Here is a 15278-nt window from a genome sequence, read left to right as displayed (position 1 = left end):
CCTTGGTTCCCGTTTCTTTTTCTCTTCTCATCCCGGTACCTGGTCCGGAGGGACCGTTTTGATCACTAAATTCGGTAGGTTTTTGGTTTTTTTATTTATGTAAAAATTAGATTAAACTATAAATTTGATAAATCAAATGACAGGAAAGCAATAATGGTCTTCGAAGACACAAAAAAACCGTTTACGTTTGCTAGGCCTTGCCAGAATAACCATACAATTCAAACTGCGTCGTCTGCATGGGGTGACAAAGTTCTACGTTTCGCCGTCTGAGGGCGCCACATGGCGATACTATTTGAAAACGCCCGGTTTTGCTTGCCTTTCATATCCAGGGGTTATTAATCTGAGGTGGAATTGATCAATTAGCTAACGATGAATTATTGAAATCTGAATCATTTGAAAAAGATTCGGGAATTAATGACCAGGAACCATCCCTTCCTATGGTGATGCAGCAACAACCACAAGAGGATTGTGGTAGGTATTTAAAGATAAGAACCAATGGGGCGAATCCCATAACTATAAAGGTATTTTGGACGCTTAGTCGATAATGGCAAAACTGATGTCGCAAAAAGCGTTCCTAGACCGTTTATATTACACTAAAAATAGCAATCTTCATTGATTTTTAGAATCCTCTATTTAGTGTAAACTTACGATTTTTATTTGAATAGTTTACAAGCTCAGATTATCAACGACGTTCCCCAAAGTCTACTTGACACGGAGGCCATTAAACTCAAGGGAACTGGTAATGGTGCGTAAATTTTGATGACTTCACAAATGTTAAGAGTGTTTCTCATCTCAGCCTCCTAAAACTAGCTATTGCGGGTTAGTGTAAAGTACTATGAAATATATATTGTTTGAAAGGTATACTACATGCCAATGACGTCACGCCCACAGTTGACGCTATTGTAATGCTGAAACACACACTGATGTACTTCTCGTTTGATAAGACACTTCTTATTTCAATAATTTTACTGTTTTTCGTCGTTAAGGTTCATTGCAAATTGTCGAAGCTGTCAGTGTCCAAGGCATTCTGGGTAAAGAAGATATTATTCAAGAGACACCTGTTTCTGAGCCTCAGTATTTTGAGGAGGTTGGCAATACAATCACCGGAACTAAAATTACTACGAAAAAGGCTGAAAACGCTGGTCATAGAACGCCATTACGAACCTAGGTGTTCCTAAACTGAAATACAGTGACAGGTTGCCTCTATTTGTATCTTCATCTATAATTAAAGTCGAAAACCAATTCAAAATGTCTCCTGACACAACGACGAAAAGTGATTCGCCACCAGAACCTCTTGAGAACAATATTAACATTAACGATTCTTATTGTAAAACGCAAAGTGTCTCGACAGAGGGAGACACTGAGGTTATTACAACTCGTTCGAAGAAATTTGGTGTTCTTGAATCGAATGTTGAAGTCGAAAAACCTTTGGTTGTATCTCTTGACGCAAATATCGAAAGCGACTCACTAGAACGAGCCCTGGAAAACGATCTTGATGATAACCAATCCAAAATCACCTTGTCAGATGCGCAGAAAACTGATAATAGACAAAATCAAACTCTGTATGTTGATACGAGGACACTGAGTGTGCCATTATGTGTCCCTAAACTTGAACTTATCCCAAATGAACTATCAGAATTGACCTCCGTCTCTGTGGAAAGCGATTTACCCGACGTTGCGATTGAAGTTGGAAATAATAGTTTGGTGTCCAACTCCGAGACATTTGAAGAAATCGCTCCAAAGAATTCCAAAGGTAATACCGCATCGCCTTGTTCGGAAATATTTTATACTTTAATAATCAAAGTACTTAGAGTAAGACGTCTTATTCCGACTCTCGGTTGGGAAAATATGCTTAGCAATTATTTCCCCCTTCTTGGTGTAAATTGTTATTTCGGCAATATCCAAAAATTTATTTAATGGGTTAATTATTGGGGTGTGCTGGTACCCGATACCTTAAGATTACCCGAAAATGACTTTTCCAACTATTCGAAACTCCTCGGGTAGTGAAAATACTCCCCCCCCCTTTAGCCGTGTCAAGCTGAAACAGGTTGTCGGGTTATTCGCGGGTACAAGAAATCAAGAATAGGAATCAGAGGTGAAAGGGGGAACACCCACTGTCCAGTTTAGAAAGAAGCGGAATTTTTAAGAATGACGAAATCCCTTGAAACGCCGTTTCAAGGTGAAATTTAGTTCACATAAGGTAAACGTTCTGTGGTAGTTTCCTTCTAAGGCAGACTAGAATCACCGCACGCACCGCGACACACCTATATCATCCCATTGCCAGTATTCTGTGTTGAAATAAGATTAAGGGTCAAGAAGGAGAAAGCGGAACCAAAAGTTGGGGATAGCATCAAAAATAAATAAATTAAGAAAGACCATACACTAAAGAACCTAGAATTGAGATGTGTCTCTATATTTAACCCTAATTACCCGAAAATTTTGGGTACCCACCCTCGATAACTATACGTTTTAACTTTTAATACCAGACTGTCACCCGACAAGCATTTTTCGGCTAAGCCTAATTACCCGAATACCCGACAAAAATTTGGGTACCCGCCCCGATACCCGAGAACAATATTTTTGATTACCCGAACCCGATTTGAAATTGAAAAATCACTACCCTCACACCTCTAGTTAATTATAATTCATTTCGTCTGCGGTATAGTTGTAAGAAGTTGTAAAATGCCCCTGAGCAGTCCCTACTGCCTCCTCGACCAAGCTTTGAAGCTTTGGTCAAAATGGTTTAATAATCTAAGATTAATTTAATTAATGAACGGATGTTCTCGAAACCCTTCAAATGAGGAAACAATCCGAATGCATTTTTATCATCTTCCGAAATAACAGGGACATCATGCCATTAACTAGAAACAATGCACAATAAATCATATTTCAATTCAGTTTAATTCAATTACAAACGGGCTTGAAGTCCTATCTACAAGGGCCTACCGGCCTGTAGAATAGTAATTCGAGTTGCGCACTTTTAGGTATTTGACTACATATATTATTACGGCGTGCGCAAATGAACGTGATCAACGCCATTACTTGTCTTCGACATTGCTTATTCGTGCAATCGGCATTCTTGTTTTTGAGAGTGCGCCTACACAATCCTACATATTTAATGCCTCTTTGTAAACTTTATATGAAGAGTAGGTGGTCACCGCGAAATCCAGGCTGAATTAATTCAAGATCAAACTTAGTATGGAATCACTACGCGGACCAAAAGAAACCTTCAAATGTGATTAGTGTTTCTTTGAAAGCGCGCGGAATTTTAATTTGATCAAACATCAATGTATTTACAAATGGGGAAAAAACCCTTATTCGAATGGATTTGAAGGCTGCACAGCCATCAAAGTTTCATTTAAGTCCTTTATGGAAGATATTAAATGTGTTGCGCCGAACTTTTTGTTATTTTTAAGATTTTATATAAAGCATATTTAAACTGTGGCATTTAACGACCTTTCAACCTCTTGAATAATGAAACTAGTGTTATGTATTTAAAACCTTAAAATGCCCTCTTCCACCAGGGTCTTCTTATCGTCACAAGTACTTATTTCTGCCAAAAGTTTACCTGTTGCTCGATAAAATGAAATATTATTTCCAATTACGCATATTTTTATCTGGCCAAGAAATATCCACATTATTTTTAAATTATGCAGGGTTGCCACAGTTCAGGGAAACCTCGAAAAGTCAGGGAATTTCAAAATGTGCCAAAAGGTCAGGGAATAGTTTGAGAATATTTAGAATTTCAACAAGCCAGCTCCCTAATGTTGAGCGTTAAATATTCAAAAATGCGATTTAAACGAGATTGTTTACTTAGATTTAGAAATTAGAATAATGACAATTGATTCAGAAAACGTCGGGGAAAATTCTAAAAGAGGTCAGGAAATTTGAATCCGAAAATTTCGTGTAAACCCTGAGAGGATGCAAGAACGAAATAAATAGATAACTTGTCTTCACGCAGCATCAATTAGCAGTTGATTATTCCAATGATTATGGCGAGAGCAAAGAAACGTTGTATATATGACCTTTCCATGTTCTCCATTTAGGTTTATGTTCATCTCCTTTTTGTTGATATGTTTGTTTACTCATTGAAAAACGGCTTTGGTTAACAATGCTAATATTGTTTAACACTGAATTTTTTAGGGATGCACCGATATGGGTACAGCCGATGTATCGGAAATTCGTAGCCGATATTATCGGGCCATAAAAAAGTAATAGTTCTCCTTGAATATCGTTTCCAAGAGTAGAATCAACATTATTTAGGACCATTTACGTTTTTACTTTGTTTTATTAGAGACACGTGTCACATCTCTTTCGTTTAATGTGACACCGCTACATATTTTAGCCTTAACCCGCTTCCTTAAAAAATGGTGTGATCTAAGTTAAATCCTTGCTTGGTTTTTAGTAAAAATGCATCTTCTTTCTTTGTTCAACAAGAACTAGCGTTATAAGCAAACTTATGGACCACAAGTGAAAAGTTCAAAGTGTACATAAGTGACACCAAACGCGTTAGAGAGCGGTAGTGTCGACTTCTATTGTTTGTTGGAGGTATGGGAAAGTTTTGGGAAATTACTTTCTCATATTCGTGAACAACGGGATAAAACTGAATTTGTGGAAAACCTTGCATTTTAAAGGGAAATGTTAAATTGTGGGAATAAATTTCTTTGATGTGTTAGAGTTCATTGAGTACCTTATATCTTGTCAAGTTTTTCCCGGAAATATCGGTTTACATTAAGCCGATATTGGCCGATACCGAAATGATAAAGATAGGCCGATATATCGGTGCATCCCTACAATTTTTATGAAATTCGCTTGAATGTTATTGTATTTTTGATACTAAATTGTGAATGTTATGTGTCGTTTTTATATTTATTCTATGTATTTTCAGTAGGGAAATTCAAGAAGAAACGTTCAACTCGGATCAAATATTCTGCTGAATATAAACGTCACGTTAAAAAGGATAACGATGAAAAACCCTTAAAATGTGATCAGTGCGAATATACATGCACGAAGAAGTGTGATTTGATCAGACATCAACGCGTTCACAGTGGTGAAAAACCCTTCAAATGTGATCAGTGTGACTATGCAAGTGTGCGGAAGGATGATTTGACCAGACATCAACGCGTTCACAGTGGTGAACAGCTCTTCAAATGTGAACAGTGCGAATATGGATGCATAGATAAGAGTAATTTAATCAGACATAAACGCGTTCACAGCGGTGAAAAACCCTTCAAATGTGATGAGTGCGAATATACCAGCAGGCGGAAGTGTTATTTAATCACACATCGACGCATTCACGGTGGTGAAAACCCCTTCAAATGTAATCAGTGCGGATATGAATGCACGTGGAAGTATAATTTAATCGCGCATCAACGCATACACAGTGGTGAACAGCACTTCAAATGTGATCAGTGCGAATATGGATGCGCAGATAAGAGTAATTTAATCAGACATAAACGCGTTCACAGTGGTACTGAAAAACTCTTCAAATGTGGCGAGTGTGAATATGCCGGCAGGCGGAAGTGTCATTTAATCACGCATCAACGCATTCATAGCGGTGAAAAACCCTTCAAATGTGATCAGTGCGAATTTGTATGCACGCAAAAGGGTGGTTTGATCAGACATCAACTCGTTCACAGTGGTGAAAAACCATTCAAATGTGATGAGTGCAAATATGCCAGCAGACGGAAGTGTCATTTAATAACACATCAGCGCATTCATAGCCGTGAAAATCCCTTCAAATGTAATCAGTGCGAATATGGTTGCACGCATAAGGGTAGTTTGATCAGACATCAACGCGTTCACAGTGGTGAAAAACCCTCCAAGTGTGATTAGTGTGAATATTCCCGAGAGGAAAGTGTCATTTAATCACATGAATGCATTCATAGTGGTGAAAACTAATTAAACCCTTGTCAGTGTGACTATGGATGCACGCGGAAGAGCTCTTTGCTCATACATCATTGCATTCACAGTGGTGAAAACCCTTGAATTGTGATCAGTGTAACTGTAGATGCAGGCAGAAGTACCCTTTGATAGTACATAAACGTGGAAGTCGCATGAATGAATAGGTGAATTTTAGTTCATTGAAAGAGTCTTAAAAGGCTGCTCGACAATGTAAAATATCTTTAAACAACTTTTTAATCGTACAATAAACAATTTAAAATCATATTTTATCCTCTTCTGTAATGAATGGGTCGAAATTGTTTATGTAACAAACAATTAAATTTCTCCGTTCTGAAGGGTTTTAAGAGCCATTTTCAAAATTAATCTTGTATTAAATATGGAAGTAAACATGTTCTCCATTTCCGAACCGCATTCGCGTTTTCCGCTGATCAGGGAAAATTGTGTTTCACTATGTTAACATTCTTCTTGCTGAGTCGACACTAAGTGGCCAGGTGGCCACTATTCCTTCATCTGCCTAGTCTCTGGTCCATTCCGCATAAACCCAGTCTGTCGCATTGGCTTTTAACTCCACCACCTTCTGGTGTCCGTCTATTTCGTATAAACAATAATCTTTCAGATTAGCTTCTACTTCATTACCATCGTTAGGGGTACGAGATGTAACCAGAAACGTTTAGACTCCAAATGGCTTAGGCTTCCACCAAAAGTTCACGCAGTTGCGCTATTCATCATCAACTAGTCTCCGACTAATCCACGTAGGGACCAATCTGACAAATGATTGGCTGCAACTCCAGTTTATAATCGTTAGGGGTAAGATTACGGGAAGTGTATAATTCACCATGATGGTACTTCCTACAAATGTTCGCGCAACTGTTCTTATCCTCCTTTTTCGTGATTATTTTCGTCGCGCAGTAAGTTTTAACGAACTTACCTTAAAACGATTTATACAATTAAGGTGAGAGCAAAGACAGGGTTGGCAAGTTTTTGCCAGGGGTGGAAAAAACCGCGGTTTTTACCTGGTAAAAACCGGGTGGCAAAAACTAATTTTTCCGCGGTTTTTACCGCGCGGTTTAAACCAGGTTAAAACCGGTGGCAAAAACCATTTTTTCCGCGGTTTTTTCCACTTTTTAAGGTTTTTTCCAGTTGCTATGTGAAGTATTTGACTAATTATTCGTTAAATATTCGCGAAAAACCTGGCAAATTTGAATACTAAAAATTTAATAGAGTAATAACCACCTCAAATTTAAAAATTAAAAATACTATTGTTATTTTTCTAACATAACAATAACAAACATCACGAAAATGCACTTAAAACTCGCTAGTTTACCACTTTGTAACCATGAATTTAGTTTTTGCCGGTTTTTTCCGTTTTTGCCGGTTTTTACCGGTTTTTTCCACGTGTCCCAACCCTGAGCAAAGAAAACTTGAAAATTCGACCTTTCGGGTTTTGAGTCAAGGTTTTTCTTCCATTTAAGTGGTTTTTCATCCCTTTTTACCTCTTCGTGTGACAATGACGACAACGGTTAGGTATTACGCAATATATCTCAGCTAGCGCGCGAAAGATTACTTTTAATGCTTAGGAATTTAGAAAACTCTAAGCCAATGGAATGGATTTAGTTATTATGACTGGAATTTTTTTAAATCGAATCTCGCTTATGGGAACGAAATGAGTAACCTTGGTCCTACCTCTCGCCAGAAGGAGTCCCAGTTCACTACACGCGAGTAGGCTAACCAACTCGCACTGCCTCTGGCGGAGCTTCTTGGCGAGAGGGAGTATACCCCAAGGGGGCCTCGCCCCCCCCTTTGTTGTTTTCTCTGTTTGTAATAAATGAATTAAGTAATTAAATCATGAACGAGGTATTTTTCAGTAATGAGGCATGGCTTCTTCGATTGATCATATTGAGGAGAGTATTTCTTGTCATTGTCAAGAAAACTCTGAGGTAATTGGATTTTCCTTTCCCTTTGTGATGATTTATTTAAGTAATTAAATCATGAACAAATCATTTTTCAAGTCAATACGATGTAGGATGTTTGATTCTATACTCATTAGAGATAAACTGCTTAATCTTGATTGCAACATGCGATTTCCGAGCTCGCTCTTGATCAACTTTAATTTAGGAAATGACCTTTCACCTTTTTCAGTTTGTTACCATCATTGAAAGAAAGATTCTCAGAGCAATTTAAGTTGCTTGAAACTGTTGACATTCCGAAATCCGTTCTGCTTTCAGAAGATCATCGCTAAATAAAGAACTAAGTTTTTCGCAATAATAAAAAATATATTTATTTTCCAGACGATTTAGGTTTTGTAAGAAAGGAAATTTTTCATTAACATCAGCAAAACTCATTTTCCCATGATTTCACAAAAAGAAACCGTAACAATTCTTAGGCTAAGACTAAAGTACAGAAAAAGACGAATGTGCCTAAGGTTGCCTAAGGTCGGAAATCACTAAAATCCTAGTCGGGCGAAACGGCGGTAGAGGAAACTTCCTCCTAAACGTTATTTTTCACCAAGGGGACCAATGGGGAGTAAAATACATATAATTATAATTAAAAATGATTAACATTTTACGAATTTAAGCTTTTCTATCATTCAAATCAATTAATTCTTCAAAAATAAAAGATTTCATTGACGGCGGTAAGAGCACTTAACTCCGCCCACAATTCTGTACTTTAGTCAGCTTAGGCCCCTTTTATGTTTCTTCATTATCCCGGCCTAATTCATTTAATTATTTCAATTAAAACAAATGTTATGAATTAAAAACACCCCCTTTCACCCCCTGTAACTTTACACTTTATTTCCTTAAGTAATCCTTATTAAAACCACCCCAAATCACCCTTAGGCGCCAGCAGAATAGGATATATTTTGTCAACCAATAATCAAACCGGATATTTCTGGCGTTTTATTCGAAAAATTCTGTACTTTGGTCAGTCGAGAAAATTCAAGTATCAACACGTTAACAAATTGAATAGATATGCCATTTTTACTCCAAATTGGAAGCGCCAACGATAAATACAGTGTAAATCCGGTAAAATCTAGTATATGTTTCTAGCAGGAAACGAAGCAGACTACAGACAACAGAATTCCAAAAAGGAGCTGGAAACAGGGCCGGAAATAAGCACAGGACACTGGACATTGTCCAATAAAATTTCTAAATGTCCCATATTTTTTTTAAAAAACTAAGGGGTCACTGGACATTTTGACCAATAAATTTTCCGATGTTTTTATAGCTTGACTATGAAGATGCAACACTATTTTTGCACACTCCAGTGGACAATGTCCCATAAATTTTCCAGTCAAAGGAGGGGTCACTGGACACATGTCCTATAAGAATTTTTTCTTATTTCCGGCCCTGGCTGGAAATTAACTTTTTTAATAATCTTTAAAGAGGAAAGACCATAGAGATACACTATAAAGACTATATTACAGTCTTTACAGAGACTTACTAAGCCTTGGCCGTAAAGAACGTCGAAAAACTTATTTCAAACGTTATAAAAACCTCTATTAACTGTAATTATTTACCTGAATTACTTTTTTAGACGAAAATTCAACCTGATAACAAAGTATTTGTTTCTAAGGGTGTTAGGCCTCTACAAAAATACCTAGAAACAGATACTCTGAGACTACTATATAAAGCATGTGTCAAGCCACTGATGCATTATGGCATCCTATTCTACTATAACTCTTCTAGAGCCAATTAAGTGAGACTTGCCTCTTTTCACAATACGTGTGCAAAGGTAATATCCAAGGCCACTAAATATTCTTCCGCTAGCAAAGCCAGGGATTTAGCAAAAATACAAACAATAGAGTTTGGTTACTACTTTGACCTGCTATTATTCATGTATAAAGTCAACAAGTTGGGAAAGCCAAAATATTACCTCTCCGAGTGGAGATGACTATCACTACCCCTTAAACAACCTAAATATATGCATCTTTCGCTTTTTTTTAATTCTTTGCAAGTGCAGGAATTCAATTTTAAAATAGTCAATTGTTCAAGCCTTTTCAAAATCTCTCAATTGCTGTGGAAACTCTACTCTCTCGCTATACCTCAACCGTATTCTTAGTCTACCAGTATGATTTGTAACATTTGTCCATATCAAAGCTGAATCATACCTCGCCACACAAAAAGCAAATGTCCCCAAAACATGGAAGCCACAACCCAATCACACATAAGCTAGGCTCCCACTTAACCAAAATAATTATTAAACAGTTAAATACTCACAAAGATTGGCAAAATCAATCTCCTTCAGTAATACGTAGCGCTTAAATATATTATTTTCCGAACAAAATTAATCGAGCAAATTTAACGCTTAACTTCTTCTCTTGAAATTCTATCAAAAAGTGATTCAACTGTTTAAAAAAAGGTTTTTTTCGCAAATAGGGCGCTATCATATCAACCGCAATTCCGTCATATTTAAAAAATATACATTGCCAACACTTTTTTAGACACAATAGTGGAAGTTTTAGTTAGTGTCATTTAAAACATGTAAAACAAGTCGGGAAAACCAAAATATTACCTCTCCGTGTCGAGAAGATTATATAACCTTAAGTATCCAATGAAAACGTCGACCTTTTTGCCCTCATCCTTTCCCGCGCTTTGCGCTTCCGCATTTCATCCTTACTCTCAACATTATCTTCCTCCATTTTACATATAAAAATCAAATACTCACAAAAAGAAGTGGCAAAAACCTGCTGGCTCTTTACAACCACTTAATTTGACTTAATATCCAATTTCCAACAACAATAATATACCGGTAGTTTAATTGACAACCTACTAGCATCGAAATTCTCATTAAGAATGGCTCCCGCGGATAAAAAAGGGCAATTTTCAACTAGGTGGGCGTTATCTCATTAGTAGAGTGGGATATAGACCGAGTGGGGAAAGGTAAAGCCCAGCCCATTGACATGCGCGGTAACCACTGGATGTTTTACTTCCAACAACAACACGTAGATGTCGGGAAAATCTACTCTTTGGCGCGAAATTTAAAATGCTTAGTTTTAGAACATTGGTCTTGCTATAGATAATGTTAGTTCAAATCTTAATAAAAAAAGGTGAATATTTGTGTTAAAATATAGATTTTAAAATATATTTCCCACCATGTTTTAAACACAACATACACATTGTTTATTTCTAAACAATAAAGGATTTACATGTAATATTATTAATCCCGACGTTAGGAAAAAATGGTTAAAATTATTTGTTGACCGAGCGATGATGCCTAAAAAAATACCTGCACTTGCTTCTTTGCAAGATCATGCCTTGTTTTTTCGATGAAAGACATAATAGTTTTCTAATAGCTATTTAGTTTCAAGGATCATTTTTCTCTGAATTTTTGCAGTTAATTCCAGGATGAAGAGAGTAGTTTTGTAAAGTGCGGTGCTTGAAATCAATTTAGCTACCAAAAACGTTAATAATCACGATAATGAAACAGACAGAATGTATGTTAAACTTGTTTTGTTATTGTCTTAACTTTGCATTAATATAGCCGAAGCAAAAGAAGTTTAACATACATTCATCCTATTTCATAATCGTGATTATTTACAAGTAACTTCAAGTGCCGTACTTTACAAAGACTTCGCTCCTCATCCCGGAATTAACCTCAATTAATCACAAAAACAACCCTGATAACAAACAAGCAAGATATGTTATTAAATCTAATTTTGTTATACATTTCCGCTGTTCATTCTTTTTTTTTCATCATAGGAGCTTCAATTGATCTGCAATTGGGAGTTTCTTTATTATTTCTACCAAAGGAATTCAGAGAAAAATTATAATTGAATGTTTATTGTGTATAAAAAAGAGTTGTAAAATAACTCACGATATTATAAACTTGGTACACATTTTCAATGCAAAATATCAAGAGAGTAACGCATAAATGAAATAATCACGCGTACAAATTTAAATTGGAAAAAAGAAAGTAGTAAATCAGTAATTTTTTTCTCTCTCTCTTCTTTTAACATTTAGTAACATTCAATAAGTTGCAGTCGAATTATTTTATGTACATCAGATACGTTGTTCGAAAAAAGATCAAAAACGCTAGTTAAGGAATTGCATTTGTATCCTAATTGTAATACTGCTATTGTAAAATGTATTTTGGGCTGCGCAAATGTTTAGGAACAGAAAAATTAAGAGCATTTAATAGAGTTGAAGGCTGGAGAATGTTATGAACTAACTTGTGAATAAAAGTAACATGATTCAGTCATTAGTTATGAGGAGATAAAGGATTGCCAATAATAGTCCATATTTATATATATAGCTTTAGGTAAAAAGTATTTATGCCCGAACTCTATCAAATTACGCTGTACTGCTTCTACTTTTTTAGGAGAAATTGGCTACAGGCAACCCAACCAAACAGCAACCTGGAACGAGCTAGGCCAGGGGTCCCCTGGCTAGGCTTAAATATAAGATGCGGAAATGGCGCAGAGATTTCAACTGACGACAAAACTTAAACGAAATCTCTAAGAAACGACGACATAAGCTAATAGTCTTGCTGACGTTCCTACAAAAATGTAACATAGCGTCGAATATAGTACCCAAATCTTTCGTTGAGTTGCTGTGCGGATGTGTTAGGAGTCAATTAAGTAGGAGTTCAGCGACATTCAAACGAATTGGTTATAAGAAAACTATTTTTCTCTCATTGATAGAACAAAACATTACCATGCAAAGACGGAAGTGCCGGTACTTTCTTTTTAAGGCATCATTGCTCGGTCCCCTGATAAATTTCCTGACGTTGGGATTATTTGGGAAATATACATTCATTTCTGTGTTTCTGAAACTCGAAAATGGGCATTTACAACCCATGTTTATTTAACAAATAATTTTAAATCCTACAGACAAACTACTCCCATAATTATACATTTAATATTGCAAAACGCATGAACTTAAGCATATTTACTTTTATTGTTTTGTAATAAACAATATGTATGTTGTGTTTTAAACATGGTGGGAAGTATATTTTAAAATCTATATTTTAACACAAATATTCACCTTTTTATTAAGATTTGAACTAACATTATCTATATCAACACCAATGTTGTAGAACGAAGCATTTTAAATTTCGCGCCAAAGTGTAGATTTTCCCGCCATCTACGTGTTGCTGTTGGAAGTAAAACATCCAGTGGTTACCGCGCAAGTCAATGGGCGGGGCTTCACCTTTCCCCACTCGGTCTACATCCCACTCTACTCATTAGATTTGAAAAATATCATTTGTCTTTTTTACCAATGCCTAACCGTTTGGATTTTTTAAAGCAATCTTAGCACCAAAAAATATTTTTGAATGAGGATAAAAAAGGTCTGTCCTCTCGTAATTTTTTAAGCTTTTCTCATGATTACTCTATACAACAGTAACAAGGAGTATAAACCCATTAGTGGAAGCAGTATTTTTTTCCCAAAACAATCTCGCTTATGTTTATGCAATGAATGAAATATATCACAATGCACGGGCCTTGGTAGATATAGGAGGCAATGAAGGAAATATATCGCATGCACGGGCCTTGGTAGATATAGGAGGCAATGATAATCTCTTTCTTTGCACGAGAGGTTTATCTTTAATATTTAAATAAATATAATTATTTTTAATTATTTTTATCTTCAATAATTAACATTAATAATAGTTAAATCGTTTAAAATAAAGTTATACCTATTATCTTCTCAAACTTTGCTAATATTGGCGTTTAAAATGAAGGGTACCCCTCTTCCCGCTTTCTTCAAATTTTGGGGTATATATACGATTCGTTTCCATTATAATAGTAAGGAAAAACCGCAAATGCGAAAACCTTTGGTAGCGATCCTACCTTAGGGAGGCTAGACGTTTCTCGTAACCCTAGCTGATCGCCGCGTATATCCTAAAACCAAACGATGATAATGGAGTAGAAGCCAATGATACAGATTGGTGTCTATGTGGAATAGACGGAAGACCAGTGGATGGTGGTGTTAGAAGGCAGTGTAAGTGCAGACGGGTGTCAATGTGGGATTGACAAAGAACAGAAGATGGTGGTGATTAGAAGCCAGTATGTACAGACTGGTGTCCACGTGGAATGGACGAAGACCAGAAGATGGTGGTGTTAGAAGCCAGTAAGAACAGACTGGTGTCCATGTGGGATGGACGAAGACCAGAAGATGGTGGTGTGAGAACTCAAGTAGAGGAGCCATTTCCGTGACTGTGAAAGCAGTTAGGAAATGGCGAACACGTTTGCTCCGATACGCAAACTGCGAACGCGGTCACGTGGGTGTAACAACGGACAGACAGACAGACACACACACACACACACACACAGACAGACACACACACACACAGACAGACACACACACACACAGACAGACACACACACACACAGACAGACACACACACAGACACGGCCGTTACAAGACCTCTCCTGGACTACGTCACACGGAGAGGTAACAATTATCTCATCTACAAATAGCTTACACATGTCTTTTTTACCAATACCCAGCCGTTTGGATTTTTCTAAAGCAATCTTAGCACCAAAATATTTTTTGATACAAAATAAATGTTCTATATTCTTCATTTTTGAAAATATATTTTTAAGCGTTTATAATGATTACTCTCTACACCTACACTAATCTTACACAAACAAGGAGTATAAATCCACTAGTGGAAGCGGTGTTTTTATTGAAAATATATATTTTTAAGCGTTTATCATGATTACGCTCTACAGCTACACTAATCTTACACAAACAAGGAGTACTATAAACCCACTACTGGAAGCGGTATTTTTATTCAAACGTAAAACAATTTCGCTTAAGTTTATCATCTCTAGACATCGGTAAAAATGTCTCTATCACTCCTAGGTAACTGTATGCAGACGATTTTACGGCATTGTAACTCAAATTCATCTGATTATGTTTTAACAAGGTTAAATCTAACTGGGAGTAAGATGAAAGGAGTAGAAGCTTATCTGTCTTAGGAAATATGAAATTTTATCTTCTCAGTTCGTTAAATCATAAGTTTATAACGAAAAAACGCGGAAGGGGAAACCGAGCAGACAAATACGATTTTTGGGGGTAGAAGGTTAGGAGCGCCATCTGTCGTCCGTGCCAAAGTTGAACTTCCTCTCGAAACGCAATGAGAAAGTGCATAAAATAATGCCATCAGCTATTCAACTGCGTCGATATATTTAACGACTTGACCCATGACATGCCCTTAACACCGGCTTCTATGAATCTTATTTATTCTTGGATGCTAGGAAACTTGGTAGACGTAACAGTCTGTACCAAGTACCCAAGCATCCTTCAATAAACGCCTGGCAACATTGTGGTACGCATGGTACAACTAAAATATAGGATGTGTATTTATCTTTCGACTCACTCAATCGCTTCAACACTTACAGAGAGACGAAGTATTGAAATCCATATTAT

The 15278-nt window shown here is 36.6% G+C and overlaps 1 protein-coding gene across 2 annotated transcripts; it reads left to right on the top strand.

Annotated features, from left to right (window-relative positions):
• The first annotated feature begins 452 nt into the window (after positions 1–452).
• On the top strand, positions 453–6254 carry LOC149679227 (uncharacterized). Of its 2 annotated transcripts, none has more exons than XM_089834883.1 (4): positions 453–471; positions 666–745; positions 987–1753; positions 4892–6254. In XM_089834883.1, exons 3-4 carry the CDS (start codon positions 1249–1251, stop codon positions 5833–5835), a joined length of 1449 nt encoding a protein of 482 aa, XP_089691009.1. In that variant the 5' UTR covers positions 453–471; positions 666–745; positions 987–1248; the 3' UTR covers positions 5836–6254. The 2 variants fall into 2 exon arrangements, with proteins under 2 accessions (XP_089691009.1, XP_089691008.1); XM_089834882.1 differs by having other exon boundaries at positions 4889–6254.
• The last annotated feature ends 9024 nt before the right edge of the window (positions 6255–15278 follow it).

The sequence above is a fragment of the Phalangium opilio genome, unplaced genomic scaffold (assembly GCF_054372755.1).
Source record: "Phalangium opilio isolate 3A_F unplaced genomic scaffold, DU_Popi_V2 ptg000041l_1, whole genome shotgun sequence".
Classification (NCBI taxonomy): Eukaryota; Metazoa; Arthropoda; class Arachnida; order Opiliones; family Phalangiidae; genus Phalangium; species Phalangium opilio.
This window is presented reverse-complemented; position numbering and strand designations above follow the sequence as displayed.

Bases quoted from the DNA above. Each gene is read 5' to 3' on its own strand.
- LOC149679227 (XM_089834882.1), top strand. From the start codon at position 1,249: ATGTCTCCTGACACAACGACGAAAAGTGATTCGCCACCAGAACCTCTT. The intron at 1,754-4,888 runs GTAATACCGCAT...ATGTATTTTCAG, and splicing joins CGCTCCAAAGAATTCCAAAG to TAGGGAAATTCAAGAAGAAA.